Below are 20,128 nucleotides of genomic sequence, written 5' to 3'. Positions count from 1 at the left end.
TAATGAAACAAGTAAGAAGGCTCCAGTCGAGACTGCTCGACTAGGAGATACCCTGAACCCTCTAAGCTGATATTCTAATCATTCTGCACTTCTTTTATGCACACATACATACATACACATGCATAAGCCTGCGCTCTGCTAACTGCGCAGTAAGCAGCGACTGCGCTTGGGCTGCGCTGCAGTGTGGGCAATATTATGAGAATTTATTTGTTAAATAATTTCTTTTGTAGACATATGATCTTAATAAAACTTTCAGAGCGTATTCATATGGTGAATATGTGTGTACATTCCAAAGCACAAGTCTCTAGTATTTTTGATGCGTTTTTTACAAATTGGGGGCGAAGGGGGCGTGGTATCCAAAATCTGTAAACTACAAAATCTTTGTATCCATTAACTTTATATAGAACGCAAATTTGAAGACTCCAGGTCTAAAAGGTTTCAAATTAGGCTAAAAAAACAAAATCAATTTTTCGATTATTCTCGATAAAAAAGTTATCGGATGAGTTATCGAAAAAATAAAACTCGTACTGCGTATGGTACACACGAGTATGCATGCCAAATTTCAGTTCTCTAGCTCTTATAACTTCTGAGATCGACGCACTCATACGGACGGACGGACGGACAGACGGACAGGGCTATATCGACTCAGCTCATCGCGCTGATCAAGAATATATATACTTTGTGGGGTCTGCCACGCCTCCTTCTGCCCGTTACATACTTTTTCACAAAACCAATATACCCTGATTTCCCATTTTCAATGGGTTCAGGGTATAATAAAAAAAAAACCAAGTTACGTGCAATAGGCAAAGAGAAAAACGTAAAAGAAAATCAGTGTAAGGGGGGGCGCTAACCTGATGACGCGAAGTGTATATATATATATATATATCTATATATATCAGAGCTTGCAAATGAGAGTTGAGCGTTTTTTCGTTGATTCTCTTCCTCGCATCATATCCAAAAAAAATTGTGCAGACACGTCTCACTCTGAGCGTCACTCTCTGTTTTCTTTAGCATATGTTTCGCTCAGACGCAATGCGATGACTCATTCGTGTGACGCTCTCACATGAGTGTCGCGTAAAACTAACACGATTTTCCCTCACACAAAGCCTCTCAGCAAAAAACACTTTGACCAAAAAACTCAGCAGAAAATATTTTTGCCTTCGTGTGCATGTAAATACACGCATACATACATACAAAAAGAACGCAGCAATCGCGCGTGATTACCCATACAAACGCAACTTACCGTTACTTCTTTAACTTAAGCAAACGATCAGTGTTTGACTTGAGGAAACGAAAACAGAAACAACTATCTCCCTCAGAGCGCGAGAGAGCTAAGCCAGACGCGACAAAAACAGTTTCTGTCTGAGTTTTTTTGACTGTGTCAGTGAAAGACACTTTTTTGCAGACAACGAAAAAGTGTTAACAGTTATTTGCGAGCTATGATATATATAAAAGAGAGTTGTGTAAAAGTGTACAAAGACTTATAACTTGATATGTGCTGTAGAAATTTTCATGGTTTTTGATTTGTTGGATTAAAACTACTGAAAAAATTTTACGAATACTTGAAAAACGCGGTTTTTTCCCTAAAGATTCAAATTTCCATTTATACTCAGTAGGCTTGATAACAGTGACAGTTTTCGGTCCTGCTCTCATATTATACAATGGTATAGAAGTAAATAAACAAATGTAGTCAGTCAGTCTACGGCACAGCCTCAGGCGAACCTGACTATTCATAAAAAAAGGCACATTTGATAAAAATAATACGCGTGCGTACAAAAGCTAAATATCTCGAAAGTTCAGGTATTTGTTTGTCTCAAACATGAATTTGTGTAAAATATTGGTATTTATATTTCTCGATTGTTTTATGTGGTTTTGTGCGAGGGCATATTATGTGTTACTATTGATAAAAATGCCGCGTCCTAGAAGATCTAATCTTTCCCAGCGGACCCATAATGCAATTAGGCATCGGAATATCGCGAGTCTATTATCTGACGAAGAACGAGAAATCGCCCGAGAAAGGCACCGCGTTAGTACACAGCAAAGAAGGGCCTTAATTCGTGCTTCTCAAAGAGAGGCAGCCCGTGAAACGGCAATAAGAAATGGTTCAAGGATTGATTTGAATCGAGCAGCGTTTCGATATGATTGCATCATTGACTACAGCTTGAATCGTTTAGTTTGCATTGGTCCAATGGACGTTGTTTGCCAGCATTGTGGAGCATTGAAGTTTGCTGGTGGAACGCCCGGTTTGTGCTGCCTTAGTGGTAAAGTGACACTGCCATTAGTGGTCCGCCACCAGAGTCTGTTCTATGTCGAAACAGTAGAATCACGACATTTTCTAGCGAACACTAAAAAAAAAATGCCTGTTTCCAAATGACTTCATTTGGGGCGGAAATTATTGTAGACGGATATAATCCGACATTTAAGGTAATTTACGTTAAAAATTTTGTTTTCTATGATTGTAAAAAAAAAAAATTTTTTTTTGGAATAATGTAGTTTGTTAGATTTCTGTAAAAAGTTTTTGTAAATCTAACTCTAACTATGGCTTTGAATTTAAAGATTCAAGGCCAGATTTTCCATCGCATTGGATCATTGCAACCTATTGAAGATGCACAGCACAAATTCTTGCAAATATACTTCATGGGCAATATGGAAGAACAACTTGACCGGCGTCAAGAAATTAACACAGCTATGAAAAGAGCAATTCTCCAAGATTTGCAGCAAATGCTTCACGAACATCATGCATTGGTCAAGCTGTTCAAGACTGCTTTAGAACGCATGCCAAGAGATGACTATAAAGTAGTAATCAGAGCAGATAAAAGACCAGCTGGAACACATGAACGCACATTTAATGCGTCAAACAATCGATGAAGTCGCAATCCAGATTGTTGGTGAAAGCTTGGAAGCACGCGATATTGTGCTTACACGACGCAGTACTGGGCAACTACAAAGAATATCTGAAACGCACCGTTAATATGACGCTTTACAATACCCGCTGATCAATCATTGTTTCATTTTAACTTTATATACATTTCATTTTGTTTGCTTTTGGTACACAAAAAAGTTATCACTCTTAATTTAGTAGAGAGCAGCTGTAAGAGTCGTAAACCTATTAGGGGTTCTAAAATACAATTTTTACGATCAACAAATCACAGGGCCAATCTTTGACTATTTGTGGCCTCAATCTAGAAAATGCGTGTTTTTCTCATGGTCAATTGTACGTGGCATGCTCACGTGTTGGCAAACCATCCGCATTATTTGTTCTTGCACCTGACCAAAAAACGAAGAATGATGTCGTTTACCACAAGGTGCTTGAATAAAAATCCGAATAATAAATTAATCAGAGTGTATCCCAACCTGAACAACATAGCTTTCAACAATTTTTTACCTAGAAATAATGGAAAGGGCAATGCAACGTTTGCCGGGCCAGCTAGTATATATATAAATGATCATTTTACTAATACCATCATCTCTTGAAAAATTGAATCTATTTATTTATTTTCTCTTAAAAAAAAAAAAAAAAAAAAAAAACCAATTAAATTAAAAAAACAAAATAAATACATTGTATTTGTTATTCAAAAAAAAAAAAATAAATAAATAAATAAATAAAATAAAAAACTAAAAACAAAAACAAATTTTTTAAATTCTTTAAAAATTTAATACAAAACAAGTAAGAAGGCTCCTGTCGAGACTGCTCGACTGGGAGATACCCTGAACCCTCCAAACTGATATTCTAATCATTCTGGACTTCTTTTATGCACACATACATACACATGCATACACACGCACGCATAAGCCTGCGCTCTGCTAACTGCGCAGTAAGCAGCGAATGCGCTTGGGCTGCGCAGCAGTGTGGGCAATATTATGAAAATTTAATGGTTGAATACTTTCTTTTGTAGACATACAATCATAATGAATCAGAACGTAATCATATGGTGAATATGTGTGTACATTCCAAAGCACAAGTCTCTAGTACTTGAAATGCGTTTTTACAAATTGAGGGAGAAGGGGGCGTGGTATCCAAAATCTTTGTATCTATTAACTTTATATACAACGCAAATTTGAAGTCTCCAGGTCTAAAAGTGTTCAAATTAGGCTGAAAAAACAATGACAAGCTCTAGTCGAGACTGCTCGACTACGAGATCCCCTGAACCCTTCGAGCAATAGATATTTCAACCATTTTTCGCGTCTTTCTGCTTACACAAAACACACCCACACACACACAGGCACACACCCACGCCTAAACACGCATTGGCTGCAGTGTTGGCTTACTATGGGAACTTAATTGTTTAATAACTTTTCTTATGGATGGACTATCTTCATGAAACTTTCAGATTATCAATATATCATAGATATGCGTTTTTATTATATTTGCCAAAGCACAAGTCTCTAGTATTTGAAATACGCTTTTTACAAAAGTGAGGATAAGGGAGTGAATTAGAGGTGGCGAGTAAATTTTGACAAAAACCGAAATTGTATAAAATTCATATTAGTATACATAAAAAATTTTGAGACAATAAAGGTGTAGAAGATATATTTTTATAACTGGTTTTCGATAACGTTTCTTATCGATAAAAAAAAGAACGGAATGAGTTATCGATTTTTAGTGCTAAACTCGAAATCCGCGCTGTAAATAGGAACATTTAAAAAAAAAATTTGAAATCTCTAGCTCATATCTTCTGAAATCGACGCGTTCAAACATACGGACGGACGGACGGACAGGGCCAAATCGGATCAGCTCGTCGCCATGATCAAGAATATATATACTTTGTGGGGTCTGCCACGCCTCCTTCTGCCTGTTACATACTTTTAACAAAACCATTATACCCTGATTTCCCATTTTCAATGGGTTCAGTGTATAAAAACTTCAAAGCGGCATATTTATAATATACAGTACGTATCATATAAACCACTCAGTGTGATAAACCTTAAACCAGTGTTAGCAACATTTTTAAGGTTTTAAAAAAAATTTTTTACAGGACTTTGTTGACAGAGGCATGTTCGTAGAATTTACCGAAATTTATGTTCAATTTAAAGAAAACTAAGAAAGAGCCGTTAACTTTTGCTGTGTAGATGTCATTGCATTTTGATGTATCAAAATTACAGGCTACAGTAGCAAATTTGACTTTATTAAGTGCGGAGCAGACTTTTAGATTTACAGACAATGTAATTAAGTAAATTTAGATAATTTTTAAGAAATGCTACTTGGAAAGCAAATATCTGATTATGAATAGGACCGTATCTTTTTCAAGGAGAGAGTTGGCTCCTTCATAATTTGGTGAGCATTTTGTTCATTTGGTACCTGGGAATTAAGGTTTGTAACAAGCCGAATGAACAGCGAAGAGTATATTCAAACTCTGGATAGTAGTCTCATTCCATATTTAACGGAATTTCATGAAAACCAATGATTTTCCTAAGTATTATTTAAAGGAATGTTATGTTGATGTCCTTCACTGGCCAGCATGTTGTCCAGATCTCAACCTGATAGAAAATCTCTGGTGTATTCTTGCAAGACGGGTGTATGCCAATAATCGCCAATTTGGGACAGTTGGAGATCTTAAAAAGAAAATTCTAAATTAATGGCAAAGTCTTTAAAAGGACCTTTTATTAAATTTGTTGGTTTCAATGAAGAAGCGAATTTTCGAGTCAACTAGAGCAACTAGAGCAGGCCACATTAAATATTAATATTCGTCTTTCCATCAGTCCGGATTTTGTTTTTACCAAATAATGAAATTGAGCTATAATTTGTTCTTTTTTTTTTTTTTTACTTCTTTTTAAGAAATTGTTATAAAATCGTTAATTTTAAGGGCAATTCATAATTGAAATATTGAACTACTATTTATCAAGATTTTGAGGGAATATGTCATAGGGAAAAATTTTCAGCCAATTTGTTGAATAATTTCTTTTGCCGACATAAAATCTCAATGAAACTTTTCTAGAGTAATCGTATGGTGAAATATGTGTACATTCTAGTACTTTTTACAAATTGGGGGCGAAGGGGGCATGGTAGCCAAAATCTGTAAAACAAAATCTTTGTATCCATTAACTTTATATACAACGCAAATTTGAAGTCTCCAGGTCTAAAAGTGTTCAAATTAGACTGAAAAAACAAAGTCGATTTTTCGATTATTCTCGATAAAAAAGTTATCGGATGAGTTATCGAAAATATAAGATTAACTTGTACTGCCTATTGTATGCATGAGTATGCATGCCAAATTGCTCTCTAGCCCTTATATCTTCTGAGATCGACGCACTTATACGGACGGACAGACGGACAGGGTTATATCGATTCAGCTCGTCGCCTTAACCAAGAATATACAGTAGAATCCGGTTATAGCGACACTCAAGGGACCGTCGATTTTACGTCGCTATACCCGGAGGACGATTTAACCAGAAAGAGTAAAAAATATTTTTTAAAATTTTTACGGTTGCCATGTTCGTAATAGCTTTTACTATAAAACAATTTAAGTTTTTAATCAAAACAACCATTTTTTATAAACTTATTTTAATATCATGGTTTAGAAACATTTTTGTGACGTCGGCATTGTACTTTTTCTCTCTCCCTTTCTATGTCTTAGCAGCATTTGTGGCGTTGCTACGCACACAAGCAAGGGTATTGACCACTGACACTAACCAGAGAGCACATAGACTAGACAACTAGTGGAAAGCTTTTTGCACGCTTTTTCTGAGGCTTTAACACCCCAGACAGCTTTGCATATGCTGGGCTTTAAAATTGCTACAGGCAGCAAGAGCCTCGCACACAGGCATACAAATGCTCATAGTACATGTAGCAAGGGAGAGTGTGTGTGCATGCTCGTCGTGAAAACTTTTTCATTATGCGCACCAACGCTTTCATACCCTTCCCACAAATAATAACGAAAACGCAAACATTCTGCACGAGCATGAATATTTGAATTTTCGTCGACATAACCGGTTGGACGCTTTGAGCGGAGTCGTTATAGCCGGATTCTACTGTATATACTTTATGGGGTCTGCGATGATTCCTTCTGTCCGTTACATATTTTTCACAAAAACCTTATACCCTGATTTCCCATTTTCAATGGGTTCAGGGAGCCGATGATTTATATTTAATAATTTAAAAACATATTTCCACTTACTTCATGGAGCTTTAATGGTATTTCCGTTATGTTTCCTCGCACGTTTATCTGGCGTAGCAATAGGACCATTTGAAGCTCATTAGTGCTGAGACCCATCATTTTAGATAATATGACAATAATTTCTTCATCAGTTTTGGAAAACTCGCATCGTTCACCGTCTATATCCATAAATTCGATATTACCCAACCATAATATAGAACTTAAGACCTTAAAAATACAATCTATATCTGACTGTGGAATTTGCAATACAGTAAGAGCCATCGTTAGTTCATTGAATTTCCTTGATTCTAAGTTTATGTCCACTGAAATATCTTCAATGGTATTTAAATATCTATAAAATTCTGGAGGTCTTAAGCAAAAATTTTCTCGCATTTCCTTGTTTGTTTGTCCTTGCGCTACTAATTGATACATAACGTGATAATTTCGTTCTCCTGGTCCTTGAAATGTTATCCGTGATTGCTCTAGTAAATAATCTTGTATTACGCAACCTTCGATAGTGTGTTTCTCATTGAAGCAGACTTGCATAAATTTTCCAAACCGGGAACTATTGTCATTACGAATAGTTTTAGCATTGCCTGAAAAAAAAATCATTTTTATAAAAATAATTTAATTCTGATATTGCAATCATTTTGCGACTCTATAATGCAGTTGAAATTAAATTGTTGGATAAATATGAGCTTCCTTAAGCAAGCTTATATGACATCATTGGAAGGGGGAGGGGGAGGGGGGGGGGGTGGTAGACCCCATTAAATATATATTTTCTTCATCATATATAACTTAACGAACGGAGACTCCCCTTAGCGATGACTATATTATATAAATTAATTTAAATTTTTCGACATACGATCATTTCATCTCAATATCTTGTAACGAGCCTTTGGTTTATCCCGAGTCTAAGCTGGGCTAGTTTCAGCTGACTGTGGATGCGTGCCAACAAATTTATTTGTTGAAGCCCTTGCGATATTAATTAGTCACTTGTGAATTAGGTTTTATAGCGTAAATGTATATTTTCTTGAATAAGTTTGAAGTTTACACGTCACTTAAATTTATGCTGGTTCGCTCGTTGGCTTTAGCGAAGCACACCTACTGCGCGGGTTCAACGCACTCCGGCTGGGAGAGTGTTGTGCTAAAACACGCTAGTTCACCGGGACGATTCGGGAAATGCCAGGATCTCGATCTGTAAACTCTGGCGGTTCGCTCAGATATACAGGCCTCTCCTACTATCCCACTCGCTCACAGCACAACACTAGTTACGTTTCACTCACAAACTCTTCTCTTGCGCACGGCTACGTGAACTTACTCAGATGTGCAGGCCTCGCTTAAGCCGCTGATATGCACCGATGTCCTGATCGGTGCCGCTGATGATCCGCAAGTATTCCCTCTGGATGTCCTTGCTGTTCCAACGATGTCCTGGGAGTCCTGATTTACCACTCGCGTTGACTTTCACTTGACTTTGGCACTTTCTTCACGCACTTCGACTTTCACTTTAAATCTTCTCTTCACTATAGTTCCGGCAGCCGCGTATGGAGCTGCTGGTGGCCTTTTATACCCCAGCCACAGGCCCTGCTTCGTGTGGTAACGGGGCCTGTTCGGCTCTGGAGCGGGGCCTTTCTGTTGCTCGTGCCCATAAAAACGATAAAGTGGCGTGATCTGGGTGACGCCACTTTCCCGCCAAATTGCGTGGCAATCTCCCATTGGCCGAAGTACCGTTGTTGCCATGCGAGTGAAAATGTCCACTGCTATCACCCGGCCCGAACGGCACCTCGGCTAACGGTCACCGATGATCGTCGTGCGTGCGACGCGAACCCATTGCTGAATCTGTAGGAGCGAAAGAGACCGCCTCCTACAGGACTTTGACCCCCTTTCCAGTGCGACGGTCGCTCCTACAGTATTCGCGTCGCTGTGTGGAGCAACATGCATATGCACGTAAATGCATATAAACACACAGCAAATACGTACAATCTCAACAGCAGTAGTGCAAAAGATTGCAATTTCAAGTGTTTTTTCTCGTTTACAATTCGAAATACAAGATAAATTACTTTTACTTTATTGATTTGATTCTTCATAAAATTTGAAACAATATATTTGAGCTACTAGAGACTTGTGCTTTGACAAAAACTATCCTTAAAACGATTTTTTTATGAAATTAATCCCACTAAAAGAGAACTCTTTAACTTATTAAATAAGAGGAGCTTACACTTCACGATCGGGAAAAGGCCCGAAATTTTGTCATAAACTCTAAAAGTAAAGCTAATGGGTTATAATTTTGCGTTCACTTAAAGTAGACTAAAACAGAATTTCGAAAAATTTATTTTAAAGATCACGCCTTCACACCGCCCCTTTGTTACCTACTGATTCAATCATGAGTGCTTAAATCATAATTTTTACTAAAACTTTACATCAAGTTTACAGCACATATTTTTGTATAAAAACAAGTAAGAAGGCTCTCTACATCTATCTATATCTATATCTATATATCTATATATATATATATGTTAAGCGCTCCCACACTAGAGTACTAGTAATTGGGGGACGCTGTGTTGGGTTCTTGTGAATATATAACAACGTTGTGTTCAATGAAAAAATATATTTTATATAATTTGGAACAATAGGTCTAAACTCTCTCTAGTCCGAATATAAACTGAACTAAATCTGTTCTACTTGTTAGGTTTTCCGCTTGAATGTCTGACTGGACTCTCCAGCCTCCTTAGATTGTCGAAAGTCTTAACTTATATATATATATATATTATATTTTTTTTATATTTATATATATAAAAGAAAGTTGTGTAAAAGTGCTCCAACACTTATAACTCGAGATCTGCTAGACCAATTTTCATGGTTATTGATTTGTTGGATTTGTCTCCGCCACGAGTAGGATAGTAGATCTTAAAAATACTGAAAAAATTGGACGAATACTTGAAAAACGCGGGTTTTCCCCTAAAGATTCAAATTTCCATTGATACTCAGTAGGCTTGATAACAGTGACAGTTTTCGGTCCTGCTCTCATAGTATACAATAGTATAAAAGTAAATACAATAAAATATTCAGTGTTCCTATTGATAAAAATGCCGCGTCCTAGAAGATCAAATCTTTCCCGGCGGACCCATAATGCAATTAGGCATCGGAATATCGCGAGTCAATTATCTGACGAAGAACGAGAAATCGCCCGAGAAAGGGGACGGGTTAGTACCCAGCAAAGAAGGGCCTTAATTCGTGCTTCTCAAAGAGAGGCAGCCCGTGAAACGGCAATAAGAAATGGTTCACGGATTGATTTGAATCGAGCAATGTTTCGATATGATTGCACCATTGACTACAGCTTGAATCGTTTAGTTTGCATTGGTCCAATGGACGTTGTTTGCCAGCATTGTGGCGCATTGAAGTTTGCTGGTGAAACGCCCGGTTTGTGCTGCCTTAGTGGTAAAGTGACATTGGTCCCGCCACCAGGGCCATTGCGTTGCCTGCTTTATGGCGAAACACTAGAATTACTACATTTTCTAACGAACACTCAAAAAAAAATGCCTGTTTCCAAATGACTTCATTTGGGGCGTAAATTATTGGAGACGGATATAATCCGACATATAAGGTAATTTACGTTAAAAATTTTATTTTCTATGATAGTAAAAAAAAAAACAAGTAAGAAAGCCCTTCGAGATCCTCTGAACCCTTCGAGCAATAGCTGATTCAATCATTATTCGCGTCTTTCTGCTTACACAAGACACACACACGCACACATATACACACACATCATACACACACACACACGCACACAAACACGCCGCACGCATAAACCCTCATTGGCTGCAGTGGTAGCTTACAATGGGAATTTAATTGGTCAATAGCTTTTCTTGTGGATGTTCTTTCATCATGAAACTTTTAAATTATGATTATAGCTTGGATATGCATGTATTTGCCAAAGCACCAGTCTATATTATTTGAAGGGATAAATATAGGGGTGGGGGGTAAATTTTAACAAACACCGAAACTGTATAAAATACATATAAGTATACATTTAAAATTTCGAGATGTAGGAGATACAATTTAATAGCTGATTTCGATAAGGTTTTATATCTATAAAAAAAATAACGGGATGAGTTATCGAATTTTAGTGATAAACTCTATATCCGCGCTATACATATGGACATTTAAAAAAAATTTGTAAATACAAGTTATCATGTAAAGCTTTGTAAATCCAAAGTTTCATTCGAAACAGAGGCTTAAAAGCTATCACTCGAAGCTTTGTTCCCACAAAGCTATTCTCAGTTGATAGCACTATCATTGAATCTCCCTGTGGTTATCACTCGAAGCTTTGTCCCCACAAAGCTATTCTCAGCTGATAGCACAAACGTCAAATATCCATGTGGTTGCTGACGTGGCGTCCGATTATTGGCGGAAATGATGGGCAAGCTTTATCTCTTGGAGCAGATCGCGTGGCCGGCAGTATCAAAAAGAACTCACCTAAGAGCAACACGCACAAGCGGTTGCTAATAGCTATTAATTAGAATAAAGTCGAGCTGATATACATCTTTTGTGGATCGCTAAATAAAGCCTCCACATTACAAAATAAAATAACTGGCGCCCAACGGAAAAACCTGTACTACAAGAAAAATCCAGAGGACCGACCTACAGGCATTGAAAACACTGGACGAATATAGACGAAAATCATCAACGCTGCGAAAAGAATTTTGCAAATACATTAAATAACTCTAAAACCAATGTAAGTGATCTGCTCATTTTTGTATGAAATTTCTCAAACACGTGTTTAAAAAAAAAAAAAATTTAAAAAAAAAAAAAAAAAAAAAAAAAAAAAAAAAAGAGAGAGAACTGTTTTCTATGCTGGCATTTAAATTAAGAATAAGTGCTCTTTATGTGCGACTCTTCTTTGCTTGAATTAGAAAACTTTTTTGAAAAATTAACTTTAAATGAGACTAGATTAAAAGTGAATGCAGATCAAGTAAAATTTTTGGTAGACGAAGCTGTTGAATATACACGAAGAGAGTTTGAGGCCGAATTAAATAATATAAAAAGCCAAATTAGTGGTATATCTAATAAACCGGCTGCAAAAACGTGGGAAAAAGTTAAAATTGTGCCGGGAATAAAATGTGAAGAAACGCTTGATGCTGTGAAATCTCTCCCCGATTTTTCTGGGCAACCCGGTACATACGTGTCTTGGCGCGACGCAGCGCATAATGTGTATGAGATTTTTAAAGAGTTTAATGGGAGTTCACGCCACTTTCAAGCTGTAACAATTATAAGAAATAAAATTAGAGGTGCTGCTGACGGTGTATTATCATCTTTTAGTACAGTGCTCAATTTCGATGCGATAATTGCTAGGTTGGATTTTACTTACTCGGATAAGCGTCCGGCTTACCTTATTGAACAGGAATTGTCAACATTGAGACAGGGAACAAAGACAATCCTCGAGTTTTACGACGAAATAGAGAAAAAACTTACGCTGTTAACTAATAAGACTATTATGACTTACGAAGCAGATATTGCTAACGCAATTAATGAAAAATATAGGGGCGACGCATTGAGGGTTTTTATATCTGGATTAAAAAAACCCCTATGCGATATAGTATTTGCATCTAGGCCCTCTGATCTACCATGCGCACTTGCACTAGCAGAAGAAGTTGGTGCAAACCATGAACGTTATACTTCTGCCTCGCATTTTGCAAAAGGTTCGTCTGAAACGTTTACGAGGAGTAGGCAACCAACTCAAAGAATCACTAACTCAGAATCGGTGACAGGCATTGGCAATCCACATTTATCTAACAGGCAAACGACTTCAGTTAGTGACACAAACGCTGTAGCACAGACCAATGACAACCAGAAATTGCTAAAAGGTAACATCACGCCGGTTGTTACTCAATCTTTGGGCGAACCAATGGATGTTGACCCTTCTACGTCTCGTTTTAGACAAAACACGTCGTACCCAAGTCGAGGCCAATCGGGCAGGCAACATTCTAATTTTCAGCAATGGGTTAATAATCCACCTGATCGTCAAAGTTTAAAAACTAATCATTTAAGAATTAATCATCTGAGTGAAGAAAAGCCTGATCTTGATGAGGTATACAACGATCGTGGCGAACAAGAAGTAGCAGATATTGAAGAAGATCAGGTTAATTTTTTAGTGGCAGTTCCCTCCTGCCATGGATATCTAGATATGTAGGGGGGAAAGAAGTAAAACTGCTACTCGATACGAGAGCATCGAGAAGCTATATTAAACCATTGCCTATGCTGAAAGGTATTCGGCAGACTGATAAGAAATTTTCTGTAAAATCCATACATGGAACTACATTTATAACTCGTAAATGTAGAATTAACGTATTTGGTGTAACTTCCGATTTTTTTATTCTCCCAAATCTTATATCGTTTGATGGCGTTATAGGGCTCGATTTATTGGGAAAAGTTAATGCGACTTTGAACTTCAAAACTAAACTTATCACTCATGACTATGGTAGTGAAACTATACAGTTTCTGGCAGGCCAGGATGTTAGTCATTTGCAGGTTCGATCTGAGGCAGTGCCGTTGGCCATTAAGGAACTTTTCGATGAAATGATGAAGGAGAAATCCGGCGTTTTTGCAGATCCCAATGAAAAGCTCCCATACAATACCAATATCGTGGCAACAATTCGAACACGTGATGAGGAGCCAACACACTCTAAACTATATCCGTACCCTATGAGTGTTAGATCGTTTGTAAATAATGAAATACAATTGCTGCTCGACAACGGCATTATTAGACCGTCGAGATCTCCATACAATAATCCCATATGGGTCGTAGATAAAAAAGGTATTGACGAAAATGGAGTTAGGAAAAAGAGAATGGTTATAGACTTTAGAAAGTTAAATGCAAAAACTATTGAGGACTCATATCCCATTCCAAACATCGAAGTTATTATGTCCAATCTGGGCGATTCCAATTTCTTCACGACGCTTGACCTTAAATCAGGGTTCCATCAAATCGAGCTTTCAGAGCGAGACCGAGAAAAAACAGCCTTTTCGGTTAGCAGTGGAAAATATGAGTTTTGTCGCCTCCCTTTTGGACTAAAAAATGCTCCCAGTGTGTTTCAAAGAGCGATTGATGATGTTCTGCGAGAACATATTGGGAAATATTGCTTTGTTTATATTGATGACGTCATCATTTTTTCTAAAACTATGGAGGAGCACCTAAAACATATAGAGTTGATACTATCAAGCCTTTATGCATCAAATATGAGGGTATCGGCTGAGAAATCAACATTTTTTGAAGACGAAGTTGAGTATCTGGGTTTCGTGGTTAGTCGCAGTGGAATTAAAACTTGTCCCAAAAAAGTTGAAGCAATCAAAGTATTTCCGGAGCCATGTACGTTAAAAGCTCTGCGATCCTTCTTAGGATTGTCTGGTTACTATAGGCGATCTATAAGGGATTACTCAAAGATTGCGAAACCATTGACCAGTATTCTTAGAGGCGAAAATGGTAGTGTCCCAGGGTCACAGCCTAAAAAAATAGTAATTTCATTAGATGAGAGTCAACGAGAAGCGTTTAATAAACTAAAACAAATTTTGGTCTCAGAAGAGGTTATGCTCGCGTATCCAAATTTTCGTAAGCCTTTTGAGCTTACAACCGACGCTTCTTCAAATGCGTTGGGTGCAGTCTTGTCTCAAGATGGTCGTCCCGTCACAATGATTTCAAGAACTCTTCAAAAAGCCGAAGAACATTATGCGACCAACGAGAGAGAGTTGCTTGCTATTGTTTGGGCTATTAAAACGTTAAGAAATTATCTTTATGGAGTAAAGGGCCTTAAGATCTATACGGATCATAAGCCCCTGACCTATGCCGTATCGGATCGAAATCCGAATTCAAAAATCCAAAGATGGAGTACGATGCCACACTTCTCTATAAGCCCGGAAAAGAGAATCAAGTTGCAGATGCATTATCTCGCCAATATTTAAACTATACCGAAGAAGATAATAGTTCGGACATGGCAACAATTCATAGCGAGGAATCTTATTCAAATGCTATAGAATCCGTTACCAGACCATTCAACTGCTACGCTAACCAAATAATTCTTGAGCAGGGAAAAACACCTTCTAAGCGAACTACCATTTTGTTTGGCAAGAAAATACGGCATATTATAGTTTTTACCGACTTTCAGAGCTTAATTAACACGGTGCATGACTGCGTTAAATTGGGAGTAGTTAATGCAATTAAGTGTGAATTGTCAGTTCTTGGTAAAATTCAAGATCGTCTGGTTGAGCTTTTCCCTAAAACTTGTTTCCGACACACCGAAAATATGGTTACTGACGTTTTTAACCCTAACGAGCAGCTCGAAATTATTAACCAGGAACATAATAGAGCTCATAGAGCTCCACAAGAAAACGTAAAACAAATTATTCGAGATTATTTTTTTCCCAAAATGGAGAAAAAGGCTAAGGAAGTTGCTTTAAACTGTAGGATTTGTTTGCAGGCAAAGTATGCTAGACACCCAACGAAGCATCCAATCCGCGAGACCCCTATTCCAACTTATGTCGGGGAACTTCTGCACGTTGACATTTACTCTACGGACTCAAACTATTTCCTGACATGCGTGGACAAGTTATCTAAGTTTGCAGTAGTGCAAAAAATAGCATCTCGTACAATATTGGATGTAAAAATACACCTTCTGCAGCTGCTAAATATATTTTCTCGAACAAAAACTATTTATTGTGACAACGAGCGGTCTTTAATCTCTAATACTGTTGTATCATGTCTTCGTGACCATTTCGGTATAGCAATTGCAAGTGCTCCACCTATGCACAGTACATCGAACGGGCAGGTCGAGAGATTTCACAGCACCTTAAGCGAAATTGGTAGATGTTTAAAGTTAGCAAAAGGAATTGAGGACACAGCGGACATTATTTTACTAGCCACTATAGAGTACAATAGAACTGTTCATTCGGTAACAGGGCAGAAACCAATCGATTTATTTAATTCAAATGTAGAAGAGTCTGAAGCGGCTATGAATCAGGTTAGAAAAGCTCAAGAAACTGAATTATTAAATCATAATAAGAAAACTGTTGATCGCAAATATATAAAAGGGGATAAGGTTATGGTGAAATCCAATAAACGACTTGGTAATAAATTAACTCCCTTATATAAAGAAGCCATAATCGAAGAGGACTTAGGATCAGCTGTTAAGGTTAACGGAAGAGTCGTGCATAAAGATAATATCAAATAAATATACAAAGAAAAAAGGAAAAATAAAATAAAACAAAAACAATCAAAATAGAATAAAATTTAAAAATATTTCATACAAATTGAGCATTTCATATTTTTTGCATATTAATTTTGTTAGTTATAAAATAGTCAAAGCAACAATTGTTATGCATTTCACAAGGAAAACCACCACCGATACTATGTCGCCTGGGTCAGCGATTTGGCATGAAAAAAAGCCCACCTTCTCATGGCTTTGTGCAAAATGGCAGGTGGCAATTGGAAGCTGATCATATTCTACGGAATCGAGGACGACCCCGATTGAGGGGGGGAGTAGTTATCATGTAAAGCTTTGTAAATCCAAAGTTTCATTCGAAACAGAGGCTTAAAAGCTATCACTCGAAGCTTTGTTCCCACAAAGCTATTCTCAGTTGATAGCACTATCATTGAATCTCCCTGTGGTTATCACTCGAAGCTTTGTCCCCACAAAGCTATTCTCAGCTGATAGCACAAACGTCAAATATCCATGTGGTTGCTGACGTGGCGTCCGATTATTGGCGGAAATGCAAAAGCTTTATGATGGGCAAGCTTTATCTCTTGGAGCAGATCGCGTGGCCGGCAGTATCAAAAAGAACTCACCTAAGAGCAACACGCACAAGCGGTTGCTAATAGCTATTAAGTAGAATAAAGTCGAGCTGATATACATCTTTTGTGGATCGCTAAATAAAGCCTCCACATTACAAAATAAAATAACTTACATGCATATCTATGCTCTTTTTGTACCCTGAACCCATTAAAAATGGGAAATCAGGGTATAATGGTTTTGTTAAATGTATGTAACAGGCAGAAGGAGGCGTGGCAGACCCCACAAAGTATATATATTCTTGATCAGGGCGACGAGCTAAGTCGATTTGGCCGTGTCCGTCTGTCTGTCCGTCCGTCCGTCCGTCCGTATGTATGAACGCGTCGATCTCAGAAGATATAAGAGCTAGAGACTTGAAATTTTTTTCCTAGGTCCATGTATATCACGCGCATATCAAGTTTTTCTTTATATATCGATAAATAATCCCGATATTTTGTTATCGATTAAAAACCTTATCGAAAGCTAGTTATTTAATTATAACCTCCTACACCTTTAGAGCTAGAGCTTCCAAATTTTAAATGTAAACTTATATATATTTTATATAATTTCGATTTTTGTTGTAATTTACCCCCCACCCCTATATCCACCCCCTCAACCACACCTTTGTAAAAGGCGTATTTCAATTGATTGTACGTCTAGAAATGAAATTATTCAACAAATAAATTCTTATAATGTTGCCCACACCGCAGCGCAGCCCACGCGCAGTCGCTGCTTACTGCGCAGTAAGCAGAGCGCGTTCTAATATGTACGTGTGTATGTATTCGTGTCGAAAAGAATTGCAGACTGATTAGAATATCATTTTCTAGCCGTTACTATAGTTTTGTCAGATTACCATTCTAGCGGATCAAACAAACCAGTGACGTGGGTGCTTAAGGCTACACAAGTTATGTTAGAGTAACGGAGGCTGGCAACCTCTTCGATGTTATGCCCATTTACTATGGCTAAAATTTCAATTTCGATGTATTTAAAAATATAAATTAAATAGAAATCTCATTTATGAAAATATAAAAATATTTTGAAGCAATTAAAAAAATGATCATCAGTTGCACCGATCGGGTTTCGAACCGCGACTTCTCGATCGAGCGTCATGCCGCTAACACACTACGCCACCTCACTTCTAAAAGCTTCGCTAGCAAAACTTGAATAGATTCACTACTGCAGCGCCATCTACCAAAACTAAACCAAACTAACTGCTTATGTGATTCTAAGAATCTGCTAGAATAACCAAACTTTTAAAAACGCACATTTGGTATGGTTAAAATTTCAATTTCGGTGTATTGAAAAATATAAATTAAATAGAAAACTCATTTATGAAAATATAAAAATATTTTGAAACAATTAAAAAGTCAACATCAGTTGCACCGATCGGGATTCGAACGCGCGACCTTTCGATCAAGTGTCACGCAGCTACTCACTTCATCACCTCACTTTCGAGAGCTGCGATGGCAAAACTGAAATAGATTCACTGCTGCAGCGCCATTTAGCAAAACTAAATCAAACTAACTGCTGATGTGATTCTAAGAATCTGCTAGTATATCCAAACTTTTAAATACGCACATTTAGTATGGTTAAAATTTCAATTCCGGTGTATTTAGAAATATAAATTAAATAGAAAACTCATTTATGAAAATATAAAAATATTTTGAAGTAATTAAAAAAATTATCATCAGTTGCACCGATCGGGACTCGAACTGCGACTTCTCGATCGAGCGTCATGCCGCTAACACACTACGCCACCTCACTTCTAAAAGCTTCGCTGGCAAAAATCGAATAAATTCACTGCTGCAGCGCCATCTACCAAAACTAAACCAAACTAACAGCTTATCTGATTCAAAGAATGATCCAGAAGAAGTTTGAATGTATGTGTGCACACGCATACGATGCTGTTGTAGCTGCTGCACGTGCGTATGTTAATTGGCCAAATATTTGATTTTTAATTATGAATATTTGAGAGAATTAACAAAATGAAAAATTATTCACAATTAGCTATACTGGCATCTGACTTAAACTTTAATGTTTTTATTCGATAAAAACATAACGGGATGTTTTATCGAATTTTAAAATCAAACTCGACATCCGCGCTGTATATTCAAGTCACTAGCTCTCATATCTTCGGAAATCGACGCGTTCAAACATACGGACAGACGGACAGACAGACAGACGGACAGGGCCAAATCGACTCAGCTCGTCGCCCTGATCAAGAATATACATACTTTGTGGGGTCTGCCACGCCTCCTTCTCGCTGTTACATACATTTCAACAAAACCATTATACCCTGATTTCCCATTGAAAATGGGTTCAGGGTATAAAAATTGTATGTCTACGCTCTTTAGAGGCGTGGCAAATCGGACCTGAAGATAGTGATGTTTTAAATTCTGCTATATTTTGGAAAAAATTTGTATATATACTCGGACTGATCACCCAAGACCAAAAAGCTTTGTCGGATATATGTCCGCCCACAGGGGGCGTGGCAAACCGCAAAAGTTTATACCTCCTTAAGTATAATAGCTAGAAGCTTCAAATTTAAATAGTTAAGTTACCAGTAACCTCCTTTATCGATGACCTAAAAACTATTTTTACGCCTCTTTAGGGGCGTGTCATATCGAAAAATACCCTGTAATTTTCACATTTTTTGAGGGTAAGCATTCAAACTTTGCAGTTAGGGTTCCGTTATCTCGTTCTAAAAGCTGACCAAACATGAGGGGTCTACGCCCAGTAGAGGCGTGACTAATCAGGAAAAATTGCATTTTCTACAGTATTAGAGCGAAACTTAACTACTAATTCCGGTTTGCCACGCCCCTAATGGGCGTAGGCTTATAATTTTATCTTCAGACTTTATAGAATCATAGCATTAGCTGACGTGCAAAATTTTAGCGCTCTAGCTGTAAAACTCTTGAAGATACAGTTTTATCCGATTTGCCACGCCCCCAATGGGTGGAGATATATCCGCCATAGTTCGTGATCTTTAACACTTTATAAATCGGAGATATACACGAGTATGTGTTCAAAATTTCAAGTCTCTAGCTTCAATAGCGCCGAAATGGATTGCGTTCATACGGACAGACGGACGGACGGACAGACGGTCAGACGGACGGACAGCAAGACGGACATTGCACTGCCTGTTACAAACTTTTAACAAAACCATTATACCCTGATTTCTCATTTTCAATGGGTTCAGGGTATAAAATTAAATGT

At 37.6% G+C, this 20,128-nt stretch overlaps 1 protein-coding gene across 8 annotated transcripts in view; it reads right to left on the bottom strand.

Moving 5' to 3' along the window:
• LOC26527348 (unconventional myosin-VIIa) overlaps positions 1-20,128 on the bottom strand; it is a 146,950-nt gene that overhangs the window by 100,295 nt on the left and 26,527 nt on the right. For 7 of the 8 annotated variants that reach the window (XM_044007793.1, XM_044007792.1, XM_044007794.1 and 4 more), the window contains one exon: positions 7,116-7,690. In XM_044007793.1, coding sequence (XP_043863728.1) covers positions 7,116-7,690 — 575 coding nt within the window. Of the gene's footprint in view, positions 1-5,052; positions 5,554-7,115; positions 7,691-20,128 lie in introns of those variants that run through there. The other variant, XM_044007801.1, reaches the window with a different exon arrangement.

This window comes from Drosophila mojavensis, unplaced genomic scaffold (assembly GCF_018153725.1).
Source record: "Drosophila mojavensis isolate 15081-1352.22 unplaced genomic scaffold, ASM1815372v1 contig_19, whole genome shotgun sequence".
Classification (NCBI taxonomy): Eukaryota; Metazoa; Arthropoda; class Insecta; order Diptera; family Drosophilidae; genus Drosophila; species Drosophila mojavensis.
This window is presented reverse-complemented; position numbering and strand designations above follow the sequence as displayed.